The sequence below is a fragment of the Anabrus simplex genome, chromosome 3 (genome assembly GCF_040414725.1).
Source record: "Anabrus simplex isolate iqAnaSimp1 chromosome 3, ASM4041472v1, whole genome shotgun sequence".
NCBI lineage: Eukaryota > Metazoa > Arthropoda > Insecta > Orthoptera > Tettigoniidae > Anabrus > Anabrus simplex.
In genome coordinates this window covers 197,414,576-197,439,817 of record NC_090267.1, presented here as the reverse complement: position 1 = coordinate 197,439,817, position 25,242 = coordinate 197,414,576, and the positions used below count along the sequence as shown (strand labels likewise).

At 41.6% G+C, this 25,242-nt stretch overlaps 1 protein-coding gene across 1 annotated transcript in view; it reads right to left on the bottom strand.

Moving 5' to 3' along the window:
- The window catches only part of LOC136866738 (trypsin-1), a 30,156-nt gene extending 11,633 nt beyond the window's left edge, over positions 1-18,523 (bottom strand). The window contains exons 1-4 of the mRNA XM_067143847.2: positions 18,443-18,523; positions 13,704-13,884; positions 10,818-10,980; positions 5,443-5,651 (exon numbers count right to left, since the gene is read on the bottom strand). Of these exons, the coding sequence (XP_066999948.1) occupies positions 5,443-5,651; positions 10,818-10,980; positions 13,704-13,884; positions 18,443-18,523 (634 nt within the window). The remainder of the gene's footprint in view (positions 1-5,442; positions 5,652-10,817; positions 10,981-13,703; positions 13,885-18,442) is intronic.
- Between the last annotated feature and the right edge of the window lie 6,719 nt (positions 18,524-25,242).

Here is a 25,242-nt window from a genome sequence, read left to right as displayed (position 1 = left end):
GAGTCTAGGAAATGGTGTCCCTGATGTCAGGATTCTTGGCTGAATGGTCAGTATAATGGCCTTCAGCTCAGAGGGCCCCGGATTCGATCTCAGCTGGGTCGGAGATTTTAACCTTAAGTGGTTAATTTATTTCCTTGGCTCGGGAACTGAGTGTTTGTGCTGTCCCCAACATCGTGCAACTCATAAATCACACACAGCACTATCCTCCATCACAATACGTAGTTTTCCATTCAGGACAGACGCCACTCACCATCGTCGGAGGGTCTGCCTCTGCACCAGGCTAACAATAGTCATGCGAAATTTTAATTATTGTCACCCGATGGGTCATACAATTGACAGAATTTCTTGGAGATATCTCGCTTGATATCAGGAGGTGAAACTGGTTCCGACACAGAAGAGGGTTCTGCGAAAGGGCCATCGGGGCATGGCCTCACCGGATGTTATTACCACTGTACCTCATTGGTTTTGTTAGTACAGAAAAAGGTAACGAAAGTTTCTCGGCAGTTTAGCGTGCTTCCACGAAGGTGGACTAGAGAAATACTTGCTTTGTTCCCCAGCAGCGTAGATGAATACATGGTCAGGCAGTGCAGTGAGTATGGATAGCGATAAGTGGGTGGAATGAATGTTTAGTTTATGAGGGAAGTTATTTTTGAAGGCACATTTTTAGCCTACTACCAGCAGGATAACCTGACTGCCCGCATAGCTCATAAGTCTATGTATTGTACCCTTCAATTCATGCGGACACTATACATTAGGACAGGTGATTCGATGAGTGAATTAGACGTGAACTTTGGCTCCTCGTTCCAGCTATTTAAGTGTGTGTGATCTGTAATTATGGGGAATTTTCAAAAAAAAAGTAATCAACTTATTCTTGAAGCCCTGGAGAACGAAATCAATCAACGGATCGTGAAATTTCAGAGGCGGAGATACAACGAGTGTTTTGGAATTGTTTACGCCGATGCTAAGTTTGTATCTAGAACGATGGACATCATATTCAACATGTGCTTTGATGAAAGTTATGATGTACACTGAGTGGCCAAAAGTTAAGGGAAGACACTGAATGTGATGTTAATAACGAGTTGTTCGTCCGCGAGCCCTCAAAACGGTAGAAATACGGCGAGACATCGACTCTACAAGGTGTTGGAATCGGTCTGGAGGGATCTGGACCCACACATCTTACACTGCTACGCACAATTGGTTTTGTGTAATTGGTACGGGGTTCGTGGAGCGTACACCAGCATCGACAGCATCCCATAAATGCTCTATTGGATTGAAATCGGGGGACCTGGAGGGCCCAACCATATTCGTAACTTCACTGGAGTGCTCCTCCAACCACTTGCGTGCCACCACAAAGCGGCGACATGGCGCATTGTCCTGTTGAAACATGTCTCCTATATCAGGATACTCTAGGGCCAGAAAGGGATACAGATGGTCTGAAAGAATGTCCACATAACGTCCACCTGTCAGCGTTCCCTGCAGCTGGACAATAAGGGCCTAATTGCGACCATGAGAAGCCACCCAGACCAGAACTAGGCCACTGAGCCACCTCCCGCCTGGACACAACCTTGTTGACACGCAGACTCCATAGCTTCATGGGGCACACGCCCCGCTCTCACGCGCCCATCAGCTCGATACTACTGGAATCTGTATTCACGAACCATACCAGACACCATCACTCTTCCATAATCCATTGCCGACGTTCGCGGGCCCATGCACGTCGTTGTGTTCTGTCTCTAGGTGTCAGCAAAGGGACACGAGTTGGTCGTCAGCTGGAGAAACCTATACGGGGCTGTTGCCTCCTTACAGTCCCGATAGAAATGAGTTCCTGACTCCCAACATTAAACTAGGCGGTGATCTGACTCACAGCAGCCCATCGAGCGCCCAGTATGGTTCCGCAGAGGCGACGTAATGTTAGTTCGTTAAACACCAGTGATCTTCCCGTGCGGCGGTTTACGCGGGTGGTAACATTCTCTCTGCGATACTGAAGATCTACCCTCGACACTGTTGACATCGGAAAACCGAATTCGTGTGTAATCCCCGCAATCCTATGCCCCATTCACCGTGCAACAATGTTCACCCCACGTTCAAAGTCGATTAACTCGCGACGTGTTGCCATCTTCACGACACTTGTGTCTGTGACAGACTGCTCAGATACGCCGCAGCTAGCCGCAACGCTCAGGGGTCATGTACGACACATTTTCTAAAGGGACACTCCTTCCCGTGAATTTTGGCCACTCATTGTATATTAGTTTTAACTCTTAACTAACAATTTAGGCCTACCGTAATGAAGTGAACGCCCTGTCCACGCTGCTGCAGCTTACCGGCGAGTATAGTAGTGGATTGTGGGCGCTCATTTACCCCTGACGTCCCCTGCATAGTGTGGTGACTTTTCACTGCTTCTTCGTTTATTCAGTAACAGAAGTTCCAACAGTAACAGGCGTGTGTTATTTTTACGATGTGATCTGAAGTGATTATGTCTCACTCCGAATGCACGGAAAGTTGACGTTACGAAAATAAACCTGTATACCACAGGCTGTTTCTGGCAAATTGTAAGTCGATGCATTCGATATTACAAGATCGTTAGATAATTCGATGTCTCAGATAAATACCAGAATGATACATTTAATTGAGGGCGATGCTGAATAAATGACTCCTAGCAACTCTAGTTGTAGGGGACCAGTTCAGCATGGTCACCCGATCTCAGATCTGTCAATCAGTCATCATTGATCTGCATTTAGTACTGACGCCCAGCGGTAGATTCCTCTATGAATTGTTTAGCTAGTTCTTTGTTGAGTGATTTCAAAGAACTTGGAAATTTATTGAATATTTCCCATGATAAATTATTCTAATCCATAATTCCTCTTCATATAAATTAATACTTGCCCTAATTTGTCCACGAAGTCTCAGAAATACGAATTATCACTGCTGCAGGTGAGATCTACAGTACGATCAGGCACCTGACGTGCTCTTGAGCGTCCAATGATCCGTGATTCGACAAGTGCAATTGTCATATCAGTGCAATGCAAATGACGGGCATTTTAAATACGTCCAGTGAGGTACCTTCCAGTAAATATACATTAAAATAATTTTTTCATCTGTACCGATTTGTTGTAGACGACATTTTTCATAAACTGAGTCTGTGCGGTTGTTCCGTTTTGCACCCCGCAGACCGATGCCCCAGCACGAACGTCAGTCAATACGTCCGGTTAAGCAATAACATTAACGTCCTATGGCATATCAGGAACGCCATGTTGCTATCAAAAGCCCAAATTTATCATCCCCAAGAATACGGTACCGGTACTCATTTCGGAAACACTCTGCATACATACACACACACAAACATTACACGCATTTTCATTTCATACTGGTATGTTTTCCAGGTATTTGTGAACGAATGAAGCCTTCCGTTGAAATTCGATTTGGGGCTAACGTAATGGCCTGTTCTGTCCGTAACCCAATTCATACACACTAATAATTCCAACTAATTTTATGACAGAAACCCCCAGTTTATGTATAAGGTCCTCGGTCCTCACGCCTTTCATACAATGGAGTTTACTTCAAACCAGAACACCGCAACAAATATCATCTTGGACAAGTAAATCACAACTACAAAAGCACTGCATTAATTCTCCTACAATTGGATACAATTTCCATCGTATTAATGGCATCTTTGGAGAAAATTCGGAACTAAAGTATCTGCTAAGTTTCATCCAATCCAATTATGTATTTCCTATCCAACATCCGAAGTCCAGATCTAAATTTAATGTCATATTGTGTTACGATGCCTTGTTGTACAGACTTGAACAAGTCTGTTAATTGCAGTGGTCTCTTTGAGTCTCGTCCTTCCATTTGACAATATGGCAGTAGCAGAGGTATGAGCGATGCCAGAAACACCACTTTTTGTTCAACTAATCGATGTGATGAATTTTAGGAAGGTGTCGCGCATAAGGTCGGTTGTTAAAATACTAAACTCGTGTCCTCATCCCGAGGTGGCGCAGCTCTTTTCATGCACACCCCCATGGAGGTGAGCTGCATGTACCATTTTGACCACATACCAGCCCTCCTGCCATTCTTAAATCTCTGACAGTACCAGGAATTGAACCCGGACCCCCGAAGACGGCAGCTAATAATGCTAACCGTTACACTACGGAGGCGGACACGTCGGTTTTTAAGCTGATATATAATAACACCTTACGGCTTAGTGAGGAAAGTAAGGAGAAACTATCTCTCTTGGTTGTGAATAAACTTACAGCTTCTTAGGTCATGTGATTAAGCACCCCAAAACAGCTAGTGAAGTAAAACGTGCATTGTTTTTATCATTTATTCAATGTCCAATTTCGCTCCTTGATGAGCAAGAGCAAGAGAGTGAAGTAGACTTCCAGCACATTGCAAATGCCCTTACCTCTGAAGACATACCTTTACTTTTGAAAAGAGACATACTGTCCACCTTGTCACCCAATCTTTTCTTCTTATCTTAATCTGTTTACCCTCCAGGGTTGGCTTTTTCCTCGGACTCAGCGAGGGATCCCACCTCTACCGCCTCAAGGGCAGTGTTCTGAAGCTTCAGACTCTAGGTCGGGGAATACAACTGGGGAGGGTGACCAGTACCTCGCCCAGTAGGCCTCACCTGTTATGCTGCACAGGGGCCTTGCGGGGGGTATGGGAAGATTGGAAGGGACAGACAAGGAAGATGAAAGGAAGCGGCCGTGGTCTTAAGTGCCCTTATACTTACAAGAATATCGTCCAGGCAGTTTACTTCTTCTTTATCTGTTTACCCTCCAGGGTCGGTTTTCCCTCGGCATTTCCCTGGAGGAGATGTTGGAAACCACAGAAAACCACTTCTAGAATGGCTGAGGTGGGAATCGAACCGACCTCTACTCAGTTGATCTTCCGAGGCTGAGTGGACCCCGTTCCAGCCCTCGTACCACTTTTCAAATTTCGAGGCAGAGCCGAGAATCGAACCCGGGCCTCTGGGGATTGCAGGTTATCACACTAACCACTACACCACAGAGGCGGACGGCAATTTACTCCTTGCAGTAAAATGTGAACGAGATTATTTCATTTCATTCTTCCCGATTTTTGTGCATTTGTCTTACAAGAAACTATTAGGTGTATGTAAAAACAACCAAACTCCTTAGGCCTTTTCAATAGTGGAATTACCACCGTTTCGGCCTAGTGCAGCGGTGCGCTCATCGGCTGGATTGCCGCACCTTTCTAAGACGCTGGCGGCTAGTGCGCTGTCGAGACACAACTCCATGCCTCCTTTGTAGGACGATGCACGGTACACTAGGGGAAGTATATACCGCCAGTTTTATAATTGTGTAACATTCTAAATTTATGAGATTAAATTATGGTTTCGTTCTAGGAACTTAATTTTTGAAATATAAACCAAAATGTGTGAAATTTATGTCCCTCTATAAGCTCACATCTTAGGATACTCACAGGATGGAGGTAAACAAACTGGTCTCAGAGATCCCTTCAGTTCTACGTCCTCTGCTAGTCTGATGAGAGCTATATCGTTGTTGAAGTTAGAATCGCTGTATCGACTGTGCTTCAATACACGGAGGACTTTACGATCGATGTGTTGTGCCTCAGTGTCAGAATTAGCATCATGCTCCAACAGTCTCACTGTGATGAGTCGATAATCAAACCTGAGGAATGTAACGACAAACAGAGTAGAGTAGAGCATAAGGGGTCAAATGATTGCATTACATGGAGATGATTATTGAATGAGAATGGCACTGTGATACAAGAAATCAATTAATAGTAGCCATGCGAGTTACAACATCGGCTATGAAAAGACTAGTAATTTTACTTTGAGTAAAATGAGTCCGATGTATGCTCGCCGTCCAGTTTAAACCAATCTTTTCCTCACATTCATCTACCTCCACATAGTGTTCATGATACCGTATATCAAATCCGGAGGTGCTTGTTTCACTACTAGTTCCAGAAAGTTACAGATAAACGTATTAGTACACATGACACAATAAAACAATATTGAACACCACTTGTATAAGTATACGGTACTAACAACCTGTGAATCAAATCAAATCAAATCAAATCAAAACAAATCAAATCAAATCAAATCAAATCAAATCAAATCAAATCAAATCAAATCAAATCAAATCAAATCAAATCAAATCAAATCAAATCAAATCAAATCAAATCAAATCAAATCAAATCAAATCAAATCAAATCAAATCAAATCAAATCAAATCAAATCAAATCAAATCAAATCAAAACGAATATGAAAATCACATCACATCACATCAAATCAAATCAAATCAAAACGAATATGAAAATCACATCACATCACATCACATCACATCACATCACATCACATCACATCACATCACATCACATCACATCACATCACATCACATCACATCACATCACATCACATCACATCACATCACATCACATCACATCACATCACATCACATCACATCACATCACATCACATCACATCACATCACATCACATCACATCACATCACATCACATCAGACTTACGACCTGTTATGAAGATATTTGAAGCACACTTCAACCGTTTCGTAACTGATGCAAGTTTCTAAGTGGAGGTGGAGACATCGCAGCGAATAGTTCCGCGTACATATTAGTGTGTCTAGTCTGATATAGACTTACTGATGAGCGTGTATTTGTAGCTGGGAATGGGGCAAAAGAACCTTTAGGAAGCATCCGTATATTCACCTTGCGGCGAGATAAATCACGGAAAAGCACTTTTAGAATGCCCAAGAGTGGGATTTTAAACCTATTATCTAGTGTTTCCTGAGACCAAATTGAACTTCATTCCAGTCTCTCAAACAAGAAATATGCAAGTATAAAAGAAAATATATCTGCACGCTATGAAAACTCCAGTTGAATTGGAAGGTTTCTCGTATGCATAATCTACTTATTTAGTGAGACAGAGTTGTTAAATCTATATCTGTAGCGTTCGTTCCCTGGAATTAACCTGGTAGGCTATTCATTTCTGTTGCAGGCTGCGTTACCGCATCGCCATGAGTCTCTACAGAAGTGAAAGTCTGGTTACTGACAGGGAATCTAACCTATGACCTTCCAGGTGATCCGAATACCCATTTATTGTCCCGTAGTTAGGAATATGTTTTCAGCAGATCGTTCTGCATGTGTATATGTGTGAGTATATCTAATAATTTGAGCGTAGACATGAGGTAGGTCTGCGTGGCCCGGGACATGAGATAAGGTAGAAACCATCCTATCAATTTTAGGAGCTAGTGTGGAGAAAGCTCACTCTGTATACACACCATTACCGTTTAAAAAGTTCAACTTCGTTATCCTAGTTCAGATATGCAAAGCTCTGAATGCAGGTCAACGTTCTAGAGAAAATACCGAAGCATTTTATAGTGAAATCTGAGCTCAGAGCGTGCTTTGAATTAAGTATCACTCGGGACATGAACATAATAGCACGTACTACGAGCTTTCGTCGTTTCGTCTTTGTGGGAATCTCTGATAATATTTGTGACACAACTTGACTTAGTACGTGAAAAAATATGAAATATTTGGGAATGTTGTGAAAATGTATTAAATATGGCAATATTTTAATTTAAGGAAAGTCCAAGTATGCCACAGATGAAAACAAGTAGACATATTGTGTCAAAAAGAATTGAATAAGCGGACGATGTCCGAGGCTGGGAGCAAGAAAGCCGAGCACCACGAGCTGCAACCGAGTGAACTCCCGTCTAATCTATGGAGACAGGTAAACCCGAAAACACCCAGAAGGTGCAACTGAGTCGATGGAGACTGGAAATAGTGTAATCTCGAAACATTCGCAAGAGGAGAGCCCGGTTAGAAAGAGAAACATCTCTCTAAAACTTAACTCTGCACATTCACTTATTCCGAACACCCACTCAGCATCCACGTGACGTATTCTATGCCCAATGGATCTTCGAACGTGGCTTCGAACAGTCCCAATACGTTTTTATCTTTCGTATATTCATGAAGTTACTGAGTAATTTGGCTACTCGGTGCGCGCTCTAATCCCACTACCATCAGCTCTGAAGCCAGTTTTCTCCAGTTTCCAGTTTTCGCACCTTGCAAATGACGGGACTGTATCACAGTTACGGCCACTGCCGTACCTTCCCGGTCTTAGCACTTTTCATTTTATCTACTGTATATCAGTGCGACGTTAGAAAGACATCAAGTAGTAAAATAATTGTTCAATGAAATCAAATTTTTATACTTACCATTTGCTTGACAGTAAGTAAACTCGTGTCCCCATCCCGAGGTGGTGCTGCTCTTTTCAGGCACACCCCCATTGGAGGTGAGCTGCATGTACCATTTCACCTACATACCAGCCCTCCTGCCATTCTTAACTTTCTGGCAGTACCGGGAATCGAACCCGGGCCCCCAAGGACGGCAGCTAATAACACTAACCGTTACACTACGGAGGCGGTTGATGATTGCTGATCATGTAGCAGGCCTCGTATTTTTATTAACGATGAGCACAAGTCTAGCTGAATGTCTATCTAGGCGCTAGTCTGAGAGTGTGTTAGCAATGCTTTGGTCTGGCCACAGCAAGCACGTTAGTGCTTGCTTGTGCCTGCCTCCGCAAGCCTAGAAGCCCCCGCTCCACAATTGAAAATCATGACGAGCTTAAGGGCACTAGGCCTGTGACAAAAAGAATCGGCCACGAACATAAAAGCATTATTTCAGTTTTTCCGCTTGTGAAGTGAACAAGGAAATAAGAAATGAGTTAAGATGACGATTAACAAAGAGTGTGTGCGTTAAAACAATAGGTCGGTTAAAAGGTTCGTTCGTTCGTAATCTGTTTACCCTCTAGGGTCTGTTTTTCCCTCAGACTCAGCGAGGGATCCCACCTCTACCGCCTCAAGGGCAGTGTCCTGGAGATCCAGACTCTTGGTCGGAGGATACAACTGGGGAGAATGACCAATACCTCGCCCAGGCGGCCTCACCTGCTATGTTCAACAGGTGCCTTGTAGAGGGATGTGAAGATAGGATGAGAGAGGCAAGGAAGAGGGAAGGAAGCGGCCGTGGCCTTAAGTTAGGTACCATCCCGGCATTTGCCTGGAGGAGAAGTGGGAAACCACGGAAAATCACTTCCAGGATGGCTGAGGTGGGAATAGAACCCACCTATACTCAGTTGACCTCCCGAGGCTGAGTGGACCCCGTTCCAGCCCTCGTACCACTTTTCAAATTTCGTGGCAGAGCCGGGAATCGAACCCGGACCTCCGGGGGTGGCAGCTAATCACGCTAACCACTACACCACAGAGGCAGACCGGTTAAAAGGTACGTTTGAAAAAGTATGTGTACTGTACAACATTTGATGATAAGGTACACGAACTATATGCAATACAGACTCGGCAGTGTCTCTTAGGAAGTAGAAATATCTTAGAGCACCTTATTAAGACATAACTACTCTCGATCATCTTAGAATCAGGTTAGTGCTTCAAGCAATGAAGTCACCCCGAGTTTCATAAACTATAAAATGACTAAGGCTTACGTCAAAATGTGTGTTTTAGACATACGTCTATTCAGCATCGTGAAAAGTGTAAGTTTTTAAGTGGCAACAAATGAATTAATTAATATTAGCCATTAGTTATGCCTTTGCTGGCAAGATGTAGTGTTTACAGTGCACTATGTCTTCTGATATGGGCTATATCAAATTTGTTACTTTCATTGACCTCTTTCAGTCTCATTCTTGGCTTTGACAATATGAAAGTGACTGAGGTATTAGTGATGCTAGTAATACCATTCCTTATGCAGCCAGTCCCTGTTATGAATGGTGTGAAAATCTCGCTCATAGGGTCGGTTGTTGCATGCATTTCAGTGGACTTGGCAGACTGATATGTCATAGCAACAGCTGGCTCGGTGAGGAAAGCAACGGGAAACTACCTCACTCCTCATTTCCCTAGTACGCCTCTTCAGTGACGCCTAGGCTATTTATGACAGCTGTTGGCGGAGTTGCAGAGGATCAAACCAGCCTTCGGGCTGAATACCCAACATACAACATACAGCCATTAGTTAGGCGTCACATATGCATCTGACGTGTTACAGCTTCGCAGCATAGACATGAAGTTACCTATATTCGTCGCTTAGTCATATAAGAAGTTTAGAATTCAACTTAGAGTGATATTTATGTATCAGTCACAGGTATATGGTCATATGATCACGATAATAACCATTTTATGTCGCTCAATGTCCATTGTTCTTATGAGTGGAACTGACACTAAAAAAAATTGTTGTATTGTTAATGGTTCGAAATGCCACTGCACTTCCACATTTTAAAAACTGTCTTCACTTCTTGTTTTCTTTAAGAAACATAAAATAATCACTGATTCTAACGTTGTGGATGAAAGTGTGAAAAAGCAGTACATATTTTAAAAGCATTTCAGGGAACTGGTCATGAATAAATTGATGGTGGTGGTTGCCACACCTGCTATGTCTGATTCACAGATCTACGTACCGTATTAAAGTTCTTGAGTAACGGTATATTCCATGTCCAGGATTCTAATTTGTGTTTACGTAGAATAACCCGGAGGTTCCCAGTGCGCTGCAAGCCCTACCACGCCTCAAACAACTTCCTGCTCATCTCTACCTATTATACACGCAATATTCGACATGGACACATACGGATAATAGAATACCAAACATACATGCGCACGTACGTAAAAACATCTACTACGGTATATAAAACATTATTTTTAAATAATAATAATAATAATAATAATAATAATAATAATAATAATAATAATAATAATAATAATAATAATAATAGGGAAGAAGAAGAAGAAGAAGAAGAAGAAGAAGAAGGCCACTTACCCGTGCAAGCAATGGGAAGCAGTGAGAACGTAGCGGGAGTTGATAAGGCTTCCGGCACAGTAAAAGCGACCGTTATAAAACAATTTGGCGATCCATGGATACTGATTGACTTGCGTTTCTGTTCCGCCCACAATCCGGTTCTTCGTATTCGACAGACCACACGCTGTAACATTACAATAAAGAAGGGAGTTACTGACAGCCTTGATGAGCAATTTTACAGGGAGAAACTCAAAACGATGATCGACATCTGACGAGTTCCATGTTATATGCAAGGGATAAATATTATAATTAAGGAATTAAAGCAATCTTGATCTTGAGGTCATAAGGAAGAATTTTTGTACACCTATCCTGATCGAGAGATAGCAAGAAAGGCAGTCTGTAAGCATTCAAACATTCCTTGGTCAACATTTATTATTTTCCTAACTGAATAGTGTTAGGTTTTGAGGCTTTGGGAGTGTCTTACGATCACGCTTTTGTGGCCCATCCTATCATTCTTCAAAGGATATCAGAATAACACTATTTAAATTGTTTATTAAGTTATAAGTACAACTTTTCTTTCCTTCAAAAATCTTCATATCTTTCTCTATAGTACAATATACCACGCCAATAATATTTTTTGTAACTTACATGTCTGTTACCAGTTTTCTCTAGGATGTCCTTCACTAATCTAAGCTCTTTACCATAATAGTATCATTTCACCTGACAATGTTCATTATATACATTCAAGGGCATTGGATTGTGACATTCTGACGAAGAGTAGTCTGTCCAACTAAGTCATTAACTCAAGTCAAACTGCTTACAGGATTTTTACCCACAAATCCCTAACTACTATGATCACGGAAAATATTCTAACACCATTTCTCAATGTTTACGTAGAGAAATACTGAAACCCCCAATGCGGCTTCGGTGAGTCACCAGCTAGATCATGCTACCTGGGTAGATACATTTCAAGAATAACTGGATTACAATACAATTCAAAAAATTATACTTTGTTAAATTAAACTTTAAACATTCAAAATTTAAAGCATCTTCAATTAACATTCCAAGGCCCTGGGAGCGTGTGAAGTGGTCACTGTGGTGCCTCTAATTTAGTCTGGAATTGCTTCCACTTACTCATACGGCGCTCCTGACTTGCTCTCATCTTACCTATCCAAAGTTCCATGGCCATTTCTTCATTCTCCTAACCCGGCAGTATTACTGAAGATTCTTGAGGCCTAGTGAGTGCTTAAAATTCACGTTTTTATGATATTTCCATTTCTTTTGCAGATAACTTCATTCTTCAACTGATCGAACTACTTCGTTTTATTCCTACGTTTAGAATCAAAAGAGGATGATTATCTCATTTTGTATTTACTTCACCATTATCATCATCACCACCACCGACGAGCATTGTTATAATCAGCGCTTTTTATCTAAGATATATTATGCACTAAAATATTCTTCACTTCTATTTCTTCTGATACGTCTCATTTTCCTTTGTCTGCGTACCAATTTTCTTGTAAAATTTTCCTTTAATTGTTTTCTTCTCTCTTTCTCCCTTGGATATTTGCATTCTAGTGAAGAGAGAGATGTAGCCTATGCTCCAGCAAGAATAGTTGGCGCGGAAGATGTGGACACAACATTGCCCCGTAACTCGCATGATGTTTGTTGTTCGAACGGCATTATTTACTCTTATTGGTCAATGAATAAGCTATCCTTTTATCACATATTTTATAATTTACCTTGATGACACATTTAAATTTTGAAGCATTATTATTCAGGTACCAGACAGCTATTCTCGAGGATGAACAAAAATGGTCACATTTAATTAAGAACTAAAGAACATGCCTATAGACTAAAAAACAGAGAATATTTTAAAAACACGGCACTATATATGTGGTGGGCCTTGGCCTACCAAGTGACCGCTGCTCAGCCCGAAGAGCTACAGATTACGAGGTGATGCGTGGTCAGCGCGACGAATGCTATCGGACGTTATTTTTGATTTCTAGACCAGAGTCACTACCTCAGTGTCAGACAGCTCCTCAGTTTTTCCCATGTAACTGAGTGGTCTTTGAATTAGGCTTCAAATCTATTTAATCCCTGAACTGGCCAGGAATCGAATCAAGGACCTTCGGAAAAGAGGTAGGATCCGTACTCCATGACCGTGGGCAGGCCTAAACTCTTCTAAACTTCAAAATACTAAAAATGTAGGCCTATATAAATGTGCCGGCCCCACGTAGCGTGCCTGCCTCTTACCCAGAGGCCCCGGGCTAGATTTCCGGCCAGGTCGGGGATTCTTACCTGCATCTGAGGGTTGGTTCGAGCTCCACTCAGCCTACGTGATTACAATTGAGGAGCTATCTGATGGTGAGATGGCAGCCCCGGTCTCGAAAGCCAAGAATAACGGCCGAGAGGATCCGTCGTGTTGACCACACGACACCTCATAATCTGCAGGCCTTCGGGCTGAGCAGCGGTCACTTGGTAGGCCATGGCCCTTCGGGGCTGTTGAACCATAGGCTTTTTTCTATATAAATGTACCTTTTAATCAGATGGTGATTTATTCTCTAAAAAACCTCTGCCTTCAAAAGAAGTGAAAACATTGCCTCTATTTGAGTTACTTTCGGAGATAAATCACGGGTACAAAATTTTAAGAAACCGTTAACAGCCAATCTCATTACACGGAACCATTCACTTTTTCCACAGTACGAAACGCATAATAATAATTTCAAGAAAATGCCTTGAATAGTTGCAGATATTTGAATATTTTTCTGAAATTTGAGTTCACTAATGTACGAAACCCTTTAAATGCATAAAAATAAAGCCAACATCAAAGTATCAAACCTCATACTCACAAATAATTACGATCCTAACCTTGTACTCGATAATAACAACACTAATGATACTTACTGCAGGGCTCACATTTCTCAGGAGGAACTAAAGGTGGTTCTGGTTCATCTGTTGGACCTCCTCCGAAGAGATTGGTCAGGCTGCCTGCGATGGAGAGAAACCACTGAAGGAACGAAAGGCGGTTTTCTAATTCCTCTGGTGGGGTTCCACCCGTCACTTCACCGATGGAGATCGTTGGTATCTGAATCAGTAAACAGTAAACAAACAGTAAACAAATCAGACAACAATAATTATTCATCGTTTATGAGACTACCAGGTTAGAGGGCTTAATTACTAAACAAAAATCCGGTGGCACATAGAACTCCTTGAGAGCCTTTACCTACCAAGTCGACCGCTGCCCATCTAGGTGGCCTGCAATTGTGATAACATGTAGTTAGTGCCATTTAACCTGCCACTGACATGGAGTTGATACTTCTAACCTCCCCCAAATGCCATCGCACTCAGTCAGGATCGAATCCACTATTTAAAGAACAGAAAGCCAACAACTCACTGACTGCATCACTGAGGTCAAACATATATGGAAACATACTCTCCTTGTGTAAAAACATCTGGTTATTCATTTCGAGTTCCAAATATAATTTCACCCCATCGTTACTCCACGGAAGAAAATTATAAAAATTACATTATGTACTCTAATACATCAGGGATTTGGAATTGTTAGTAGATTTTAGTCCCAGCTTTTGGTATATCTCATTAGGATATTGGAGAATAAATGCGTCCCCTATAGAACAAGTTTACTAAGTGGTTTGGGTCACGTGGCTGGGAGTTTGTATTTGGTAGATGGTGGGTTCGATCTCAACTGTCGGCAACCCTGAAGATGGCTTTCCATGGATTTCAGTTTTCACACTAGGCAAATTCAGGGGCTGTACCGGCTGTACCTTAATTAAGGCTACTGTCGCTTTCTTCCTAATACTAGCCCTTTCCTAACCTATCGTCTCAATAAAACCTGACTGTGTTCGTGCGACATAAAAAATAGTAAAAAATAAAAATAAAATAAAATGTGTATGTGTTCCCTCAACTTAGCTCTCAGCTCAGATTCACTACTGTGAGACAATGTGTTTATAGCAGATTAAATCTTGTGGTATGGGGAAGGGCAAATTTTTTACTCTGAACCATCTGTCTTAGACTCATCCTTGACTTTGACGATATGAAACTGACTGATGTGTGGGTGGTACTAGTAATGCCATACTTTATACGGCCAGTGTCTGTGATGAATGGTTCGAAACGCGCTGATTGGATCGGTTGGTGTATGCATTTCAGAGGGCTTGGCAGACTAGTAGTATATTCTGGCACAGTTAGCAAAGGAATGGAAATCTACGTACCTCACTCCTTGTTTCCCTAGCAAGCCCAGGATGTCTGTGACAGATGATGATGATGAAATTGTTGGGGATCCAACTAGTCTTCGATCTGCGGACTCAGTAAACAAATTTAGCTCCATAAGACACGTAAGGTCCGCCTCTGTGGTGTAGTGGTTAGTGTGATTAGCTGCCACCCCCGGAGGCCCGGGTTCGATTCCCGGCTCTGCCACGAAATTTGAAAAGTGGTACGAGGGCTGGAACGGGAGCCTTGGGAGGTCAACTGAGTAGAGGTGGGTTCGATTCCCACCTCATCTATCATAGCAGTGGTTTTCCGTGGTTTCCCACTTCTCCTCCAGGCATATGCCGGGATGCTACATAACAAAGGCCACGGCCGCTTCCTTCCCCCATCCTTGCCTGCCCCACCCAATTTTCCCATTCCTCCACAAGGCCCCTGTTGAGCATAGCAGGTGAGGTTGCGTGGGCGAGGTACTGGTCATTCTCCCCAGTTGTATCCCCGACGCAAAGTCTGAAGCTCCAGGACACTGCCCTTGAGGCGGTAAAGGTGGGATCCCTCGCTGAGTCCGAGGGAAAAACCGACCCTGGAGGGTAAACAGATTAAGAAAAAGAAGAAGAAGAAAAATATAAGTGAAGCGTTTAAGCACAGTTGAACAATATCAGGAACATATTTGTATTTACTGTAGTGCCTGGGAATTCAAACTATACAGTAACTTATTTAGATTAATGCTTTCACGGCACGGAAAAAGCCCAAAAGGTTATTATTATGTCTCCAATTATATATTTGTTTATGCCGGGCTAAGCCTTCTGACCTCAACTTCGCAGGTTCGATCCTGGCTCAGTCCGGTGGTATTTGAATGTGATCAGATATGTCAGTCTCGTATTTGTAGATTTACTGGCAAGTAAAACAACTCCTGCGCGACAAAACGACAAAATTCCGGCACCTGGGCTCCTCCGAAAAATGTCGAAAGTAGTTAGTGGGACGTAAAAACAATAACATTATTATATTTGTCTGTAGTTATTACAAATTCTCTTACTTTAAGATCAAATCGTTGTAAATGTTTAAGGCACTAACTTTAATAAAATAATTTTGAATGTCGTAAAACCGAGCGAGTTGGCCGTGCGGTTTGGGTCGCGCAGCTGTGAGCTTACATGCGAAAGATGATGGGTTCCAATTCCACTGTCGGTAGCCTTGAAGATGGTTTTCCGTGTTTTCCCATTTTCTACCTCAATGCCATCGCCGCTACCTTCCCATTTCTAGCCCGTTCCCATCCTCCTTTGGTGTGTTAGGTGCAACGTTAATCCACCCATAAGGTAGGTAAGGTAAGGGTTGTTCTGCCCGAAGGCAGGTCCGAACCTCCGCAGAGGTGTTCCTGAGCCGGAGTTTACGTGCGGTAGGGTGGCCAGTTCCTTTCCGCTCCTCCATTCCCTTACCCCCACCAACAGCGCGTGGCAACCCATCCAACTCCTGACCACGCCCAATGTTGCTTAACTTCGGAGATCTCACGGGATCCGGTGTTTCAACACGGCTACGGCCGTTGGCTAATCCACCCATAAAAACTATAAAAATTATCAGTTCCTCCCTCATCATAAAATAATTGAAAATTGACTTTTAATGTTCAACTTACGTTCAGTGTTTTAGGTATACCAACAATTATTAACTACAAAAGCTGAATTTTAACGCCAATCCACTGAAATGTTATCACTCAGTTCTGATGTGATTCAATTTTCAAGCTTCTGCTTTCGTTGCAGATATGTACAGTCATTCAAAAGAAAGAATGTTTACAAATACTGAGTGCATGCTGTCAACACTATATCAAGCATTAATCAAGGTATGAGGAAATAATTCCTCGCAGGCACACTTTTCTCCCAAACAATTAAAACCATAGATATACACTTTCCTATCTAAATAGGAGGTGAATTATGGTTTGATAATAATTTTAGAAAACCTAGTGATATATTAAATGCATTTTCTTTCTGAGTGACTATACATAATTAATCATTTTATTTCCTTTGTAAATTTTTAGAAATGGAATCATTGAAAGCAAGTTATTTCCCAAGACATTTCGTCCTGATATTATATATTAATAATTCGTGTTTTAGGAATTTCATTCGTTAGTTCATGCGTCAGTAATCGGGTGTATTTCAGGGTTTATTTATATTTTGTCACAAATAAATACATGAAGAATTTTCAACAATTGAATGTTTTGAAACGGCCATAGACGATCCATACCATGACAAATGTCGATGACCTAAACAGCTTTATGAATAGCAGTGCTGATGATTTCCGATTTCAACGCAGGCCACGACTTTCTGGTCCCACAATAGTGAATAGTATTCAACAGTAGCGTAGTCAGGATTGACCGTTCGGGGAGGGGGGAGGTTACGCTTACAAAATGATGATAGAACACACTGAGGGTGCTTGTGTATGAGTGTCATAAGGACACCGATACAAGTAAATTATGTTGATATTCAGATTGCAGACCGGCACTCTACAAAATCTTGCGTTAAAATAAAGAACAAGATCAATGTGATCAAACTGAATAGTAATACGGTGAATGGTACGTTCAGATTTCAATCCAACATCTGACTTTTGAGGCTTCTTAGAAAATAGATTCAAGAGATCTGTTAATTTTACCATTTCATCTCTGTGAATGTCTAAAAGGGCCAAACCTTTGAGTTGACTTTCACTCGATTATTGTCATTTTCTGTTTATTTTGTACTGAAAAAATCCATTGGGGAAGGGTTCTAATATCCAGTAACCACCGCCCTCCCCCTTGGCTACGCCCCTGCTATTCAACTCTGAACACTCTATCATAACAATGAGTACAATTAGCAAAACACAACACTATGACCACCCACTTCACGTGTAAAAATCTTTTCAGATTTAAGTGAATATCAATGCATTATATTATGCAATGTATTAAAGGAGGAGATTCATTACCGGAGAGAATTCTAAGCATCTTATCTTCAGTATGGAATGAAGGTAAGAACAAAAATATACTTCAAGAGAATTTCATTAAATAAAGTTTCTAAAAAGTAACTTCATGAAATTTGTTTACATTTAATGGAAATATTAATTAATTGAAAAAGTGAAAAAATGCAATGGAAGCTTAGCAGAGGAAAGATTAAGGCATCAAAAATTACTCTAGAGAATTCACTAAATTCACGAAACATTTCACTGATAATTATGAACGAATTTACAAATAGAAGTTTGTACATATTATAAACAGAATTAAAACAGAATGACTGATAAAGAAGAAGAGGAGGATGAGCAAGAAGAACAAAAGCGCTCCTATGTTTTTTAATTGGTAGCTGTTGAAATTCAAAATAAGCTTAGAAATAATTTCCTTCTATGTGCATCATTCCAATCTGATATTTACATGGATTTTGCGAGTTATGTATCAGCGGAGAAGTTGTCCTCACCTGAGGGAAGGTGATACCAGCGTGCACGACCAGTGCTGAGAGCAGGACGCCCGTTGCTACTGCTGCTGTTACTGAGTGCATGCTGTCAACACTGTATCAAACGTACTCAAATCAAGGTACATATTTATACGGGGGCAGTGATGAGATGGCCTTGAGTATCCCGGTCAAGGTTGGCGTGAGATGTGGGTGCTCGTAAGTCCCTCATTTTCTCGTGCGAATCCACCACTGCCACTTAATCCCTTCCCTAATACCACCGCGATATCACTGGTGTTACTACTGTATTACGAAAGTTCACATATATTTGCTACCGTGCATTGGTCTATTTTTTAACTTCGACGTATTATACATATTCTCTAGAGACCTAGAGACTTTCAGTGATTTCCACCGACATATTCATGAAATCGAATGCTTGGAGAAAATCAGAACGTGATTGATTTCAACATTTCCGAAATGATAATAATAATACGTTACACCAATGTCAACATAATTCTATCCAATAAGTCAAATAACATGTTATTGATATGTATTGTTGAACAAAATAAACGTTGTAAATCAGAAAAATAGTTCCTTCCAATTACTGAATACTGTTGATAATTAGAGGATGAGGAATATAGATTGAATGAAGTTCTTCTAAAACCTCTTTTCATTTTTCATTAGTTCAAGAGAAGAAACGATTTCTTCTTGAACAATTGCATCCGATAATATTGGTATTCTAACAAAAGAGTGGAAAAAAAAAATGTTGGTAGAAAAATGTATCTTTTATATACATTGTAAAATGTCTTAAAATAATCAAGTGAGTTTTAAAATCCACTGGCGGTTACGATTATGTTTTAGTTCAAAATATACAAAATGATATCAAGGTCATTTGCCACTTTCAATTACGTGTACAATATTAAAAGGAATTTAAAAAATAAAAAGAAATAACTTTAAATGCACCATATTAAACAAGCGAATGTGGTATTTCCTACCGTTGAGGAAAACAAAAAATAGTTTCAGTGTGATAATACCTTAAGTTTATCTATATTAGAATAAATTGCATATTCGCAAATTTGCTACCTCATATTTGGTAGATAATTAAAAATATACATTCAGGGTAAAGTAACCCGTAAGTCAAATTTAATTTCGAAATTTTACTGCCCTTCGAAGAAGTTATCAGTTTGAATAACACACGTTGTCAGCGACGTTAAAAGTCTTAAGATGCTATCGGTAGGGTCTGTTTGAATAATCACTCAGACTGCGTGGTTAACTGCCTGAAAATTTTCTGAAATCGTTGTTCTGAATCGAATGTCACAGAGTGGTTCATCCATCTTAGAACTTTGATTTTACACTTTACCACTGCGTGCTGGTGTGACCCAAGTATTCCATTACTCCTACTTCTCGTGTATTACGGAATTTATAGTGTCACACGTCACTAAGGTTGCCAGCTTTCAGCAGTAAAAAATAAGGGATCAAGTATCGTAGGAAAATTTTCGGCTTAACTGACATTTAATTCGCAGGATCTCAAATTTATTATATTGCTGTTAAATGTCTGGCTCCTTGGCTGAATGGTCATCTAGTGCTTTTCAATTCAGAGGGCCCCGATGTTCGATTCCAGGTCGGTTGAAGATTTTAACCTAAAATGGTTAATTCCCTTGGCTCGGAGACTGAATGTTTGTGCTGCAACTCATACATCACGCAAAATTCTATCATCCAACACAATTACACGCAGTTTCCTATACATGGCAGATGCCGCTCACCTCGTCGGAGGGTCTGCCTTACAAGGGCTGCACCAGGCTAGCAGTAGTCACATGAAATAAAAAAAATCCTACGTAAGTATAATTAATTCGTTATAAGGAAGTACATTAACACTACAAAGGTTTAGAATATTTACTTACTTTATTGTTTGTATATATCGGCCGATTGTATCTTTTGCTGCATTTATTCACCAGTTTCCACAAAATTTAAGAATTCCCTGTATGAGTAACTGAAATTTAACAGTTTTTTTTTTTTGCTAGGGGCTTTACGTCGCGCCGACACAGATAGGTCTTATGGCGACGATGGGATAGGCAAGGCCTAGGAGTTGGAAGGAAGCGGCCGTGGCCTTAATTAAGGTACAGCCCCAGCATTTGCCTGGTGTGAAAATAGGAAACCACGGAAAACCATTTTCAGGGCTGCCGATAGTGGGATTCGAACCTACTATCTTCCGGATGCAAGCTCACAGCCGCGCGCCTCTACGCGCACGGCCAACTCGCCCGGTAATTTAACAGTTGATCGTAACTCTGTTTTCATGGGCTCTACATTATTTCTGTTACAGTTTTTCAGAAAATGTTATTACTCAGTAAATAAATATATTTCTGTCTGTGAATTAGCCGCTGGTATGCTTAATACTTTACCTAACATTCTTGATAAATGGACTACATTCATATGTTTTCTTTCCATAGTAAAGAAAACTCGTCGCCATAAGACCTATCTGTGTCGGTGCGACGTAAAGCAAATAGCAGAAAAAAAGTAGAGAAAACATATACCGATTTCTTAAATCAAACAAAATCTTCAAAAAGAAGACCCACAAAAGTCTACATATATATCATATTCACTCACTGAGCCTATTCCAGTAAAGTTCATTCTGAGCCTAAACTAAAAAGTGCCGAAATTTTCTTGGTACCTATACTTTTTTTTAAATATCTTTCTTTCTTAATCTGTTTACCCTCTCAGGGTCTGTTTGTCCCTCGGACTAAGCGAGGGATCCTACCTCTACCGCATCAAGGGCAGTGTCCTGGAGCGTGAGACTTTGGGAAGGGGATACAACTAGGAAGGAGAACCAGTACCTCGCCCAGGCGGCCTCACCTGCTATGCTGAACAGGGGCCTTGTAGAGGGATGGGAAGATTGGAAGGGACAGGCAAGGGAGAGGGGAGGAAGTGCCAGTGGCCTTAAGTTAGGTACCATCCCGGCATTTGCCTGAAAGAGAAGTGGGAAACCACGGGGAACCACTTCCAGGGTGGCTGAGGTGGGAATCGAACCCACCTATACTCAGTTGGCCTCCCGAGGCTGGGTGGACCCTGTTCCAGCCCTCGTACCACTTTTCAAATTTCGTGGCAGAGCCGGGAATCGAACCCAGGCCTCCAGGGGCGGCAGCTAATTACGATAACCACCACACTACAGAAGCGGACAAATTAATTTCTCCACGAAAATATATCTTGCCATAGGGAATGGTTTACACAAAAATTTCTCTTTTTGTGGCGAGTTGTCACTTTCTTCTTCATTATAGATGAAAGAAATACGCGTTGCCCAACAAGCGTATTTTACACGTTTTGCAGTATACTCAGCAACCTCATACAAGCTCATCAATGCGAAAGAACTATTGTAAGGGCAAGGAAAATGCAGTGGAATTCAAAGCAACCACAGCTCAGCATCTTTACCTATCACTGACCAAGTGCATTATATACTGGAAGTTTTTGTGCTCAAAGAAATTTCACCGCTGTGCTCCCGTAGAAAAGAATGGTGTGAATATTATGTCAATTCGCGTCAGTGATCTGTGGAAAGAGAAATGATCAAATTAAATATATATTTAATAAAAGAGCGAGAGGATACATTTACTGTAAACCAAAAGAGAATCCGGGAGTTTGTTCAATATGAGGTTGGAATACGGGATCTCTAGGGAAATGCGGGAGACTAGTTAACCCCACACGTCATCCGTGATACCTCCCCTACAACGGATTTCTGTCAGATTCTGTTTTAGACTGTGCAATGTTAAAGCGAGTGACCGAGGTTTCTTCAGATAATATACGTTACTCAGGAATGTAACTCATGCATCATCTTCCAGAGTTTCCGATGTTCATTGTCACCATATAAGGTATAATGAAATAGCTGCTTTCATCAAGAAAATCTTAGTCCAAATTAAGGAGTATACGCTACTGGCATTATATATTTAGTAAATTAATTTAAATTTCAAAGTGTGGCAACACTGAATAAAATACCTGCTAATGCGCTCTTTTTCACCCTCTTTCAGGATCTAAAGTTTGATCATGTACCCTTCTAGTTGGGATCAGACCAACGATCATTAGAAAAGAAGAAAACAGTTCTGATCAGCACCAAATAATCCAACTTGTTTTGGGGCAGATTTTGCCTCTTGAATAGCCGTTGCACTCAGTTGCTGAATGTCAACAGGACCGCCTGAGCCACTCAGCCCGGCGATCATTGTTTCATAGGAAGTACAACTAGGGGAACCATCCTCTATATAACACTAATCAGAGAGAGAAAATGGAAGAGATTCGACACTTCGAAAAAGGATGGTATCGGCCAAACAATACAAGGGCCACAAAGGGCGTGAAAATGAAACTCCCCAGTCCTCGAATGCTCTAATAGTGTTGGGGTCGGAAAAGAACAAGAGTTGAACAAGCGAGGTCGGATAGGATAGATGAAAGTGAGAAACCAGGCACAAGTAAGTGGAAGCAATGCCAGGACTCAGCTAAGGGTCTCGCGGTTGCCAAACCACGCTGTCAGGTTGCGAGCCTTTGGGGCCCATTTTAATCGGCTCTTACGGCAGGCAGGGAATACTGTGGGTGTTATTCTACCGCCAAGTACAGTGTAATTGAATTTCGTTACAAAATTTATACGTTCCCTGTCAGTTTTATTTCATATGTGGATTTGGTCCTATTATACGGATGCCCTACCAGACACTAACCCTATACAAAGGGATGTATTCACTATTGTGTGTATCTGTAGTGGTAGATTTCAAGAAAGTAATTCATCATTAAATTTTACGAGCATTAAATGTACTCTAGATAGTCGTCTTCCAACGCTGCTAGTGACAAGACTGCTCTAACCGACGCGGGATTCATTAAACCTTGGATTGAATTTGCTGCAACTTGGAAAAATTCGCTGAGGTGTTAGTTTCAAGTCCACTGAAGGAATGATAACCTCTACTACGACTTTTCCTTTACTCTGGTGGGGTAGCGGGTTCGAACTGTCTTGCATATGTGGATTTGGTCGTATTATACGGATGCGCAACCAGACACTAACCCTATACAGAAGGATGCATTCACTAAAGCGTGTTTCTGTAGTGGTTGCAGGTGTGTTGTGTTGTATGAAGAGGGAAGTACTGGGAAAAACACAAACGCCCATTCCTCGAGTCAGATGTGGCTAAAATACCCCTACCTAACAAAGAATCGAACTCGGAACCCTCAGAACCGAAGGCTTTAATGCTCACCATTCATCCAAGGAGTCGGAGACTGAAGGAAAGACGTCCTTTCTGTGGAATAGCAAGACCGCCTCGTATCCATAGCCTCCAATAAAACTGTCCATCTTCCAGTACTCTATATCCGTGTAACGCATTCAGTAGATATGTCGAACGCTCTCACGATATGGTCTTAGATCTAGTTCACGTATCTTGCAAATATTGGAGGATAATCAAATCCAGCTGAGCCCTCTATTCCGAGCACTAATGGTGGGAATGAGAAAAACATGTCTACAGCTAATGGTGCTGAAGTAGAGCGTAGATTTCCATGAATAATAATGTTGCCGGGTGAGTTGGCCGTGCGGATAGGGGCGCGCAGCTGTGAGCTTGCATACGGGAGATAGTGGCACTGTCGGCAGCCCTGAAGATGGTTTTTCATGGTTTCCCATTTTCAGACCAGGCGAATGTTGGCTCTGTACCTTAATTAAGGCCATGGCCGCTTCCTCTCCATTCGTAGGCCTTTCCTATCCCAACGTCGCCATAAGACCTTTCTGTCCCGCTAACTATTTTTACAGGTTTCGGAGACGCCGACGTGCCGGGATGTAGTTCCGTAGGAGTTCTGTTACGTGCCAGTAAATCTACCGACACGAGGCTGACGTATTTGAGCACCTTCAAATACCACCGGACTGAGCCAGGATCGAACCTGCCAAGTTAGGGTCAGAAGGCCAGCGTCTCAACCGTCTCAGCCACTCAGCCCGGCCGTAGATTTCAAGAATTCATCATTAAATTTTAGGAGCAATAAATTTACTCTACAAAGTAGTTTTCCAACACTGCTAGTGGCAAGACTGCTCTAACTGACGCGAGGTTCATTGAAATCTGCCAAAATTAAGATTAGATGGGCCGATTTCAGGTGCATAGTCCGTTCGTCCCTTTCCTTCTGTTCCCATTACGGTGTGTTTTAAAAATTTTCTTTTACGTCCCACTAACTACTTTTGACGGTTTTAGGAGACACCGAGGTCCCGGAATTTTGTCCCACAAGCGTTCGTTTACGTGCCAGTAAATCTACCGAGACGAAGCTGACGTATTTGAGCACCTTCGAATAACCCCCGGACTGAGCCAGGAACGAATCTGCCAAGCTGGGGTCAGAAGGCCAGGTCTTTGATCCTTGTCAAGGTTAAAATGAGACAAAGCAATACCATCACGTTAAAGAACTTCAGCGGGACAAATCCGACATACTAGTGCCATTTAATGGATGTCAAACAAATGGCATAATTAGACATGGCAATGATGTATTAACCTGGGCCGTGAAAGCATCAATCTAAATACATCATCGTCGGTGGGTCGGTAGTAGAGTGTCCGACTCATGATTCCAAGTTCGCGGGTTCGATCCTGGCTGAGGTGGTCGATTTGGGTACTCCATGTCATTGTTGTAGGCATGTTAAAGATTTCCGGTGGCACATTCATTGTCACCTGACAGAAAATATTAAATTGACTCAGCAACAGTATCCGTTCCAGTAGAATTCCGCTTTTGTTACTAGATAGCAACACTATCGGAATGTCAAAATTGATAGGCAGGTTGTCTAGATGGCACCATTTCAGAAGTTCTGCATTACAGTAGATAAGGCCTACAATTATTATCATTATTAT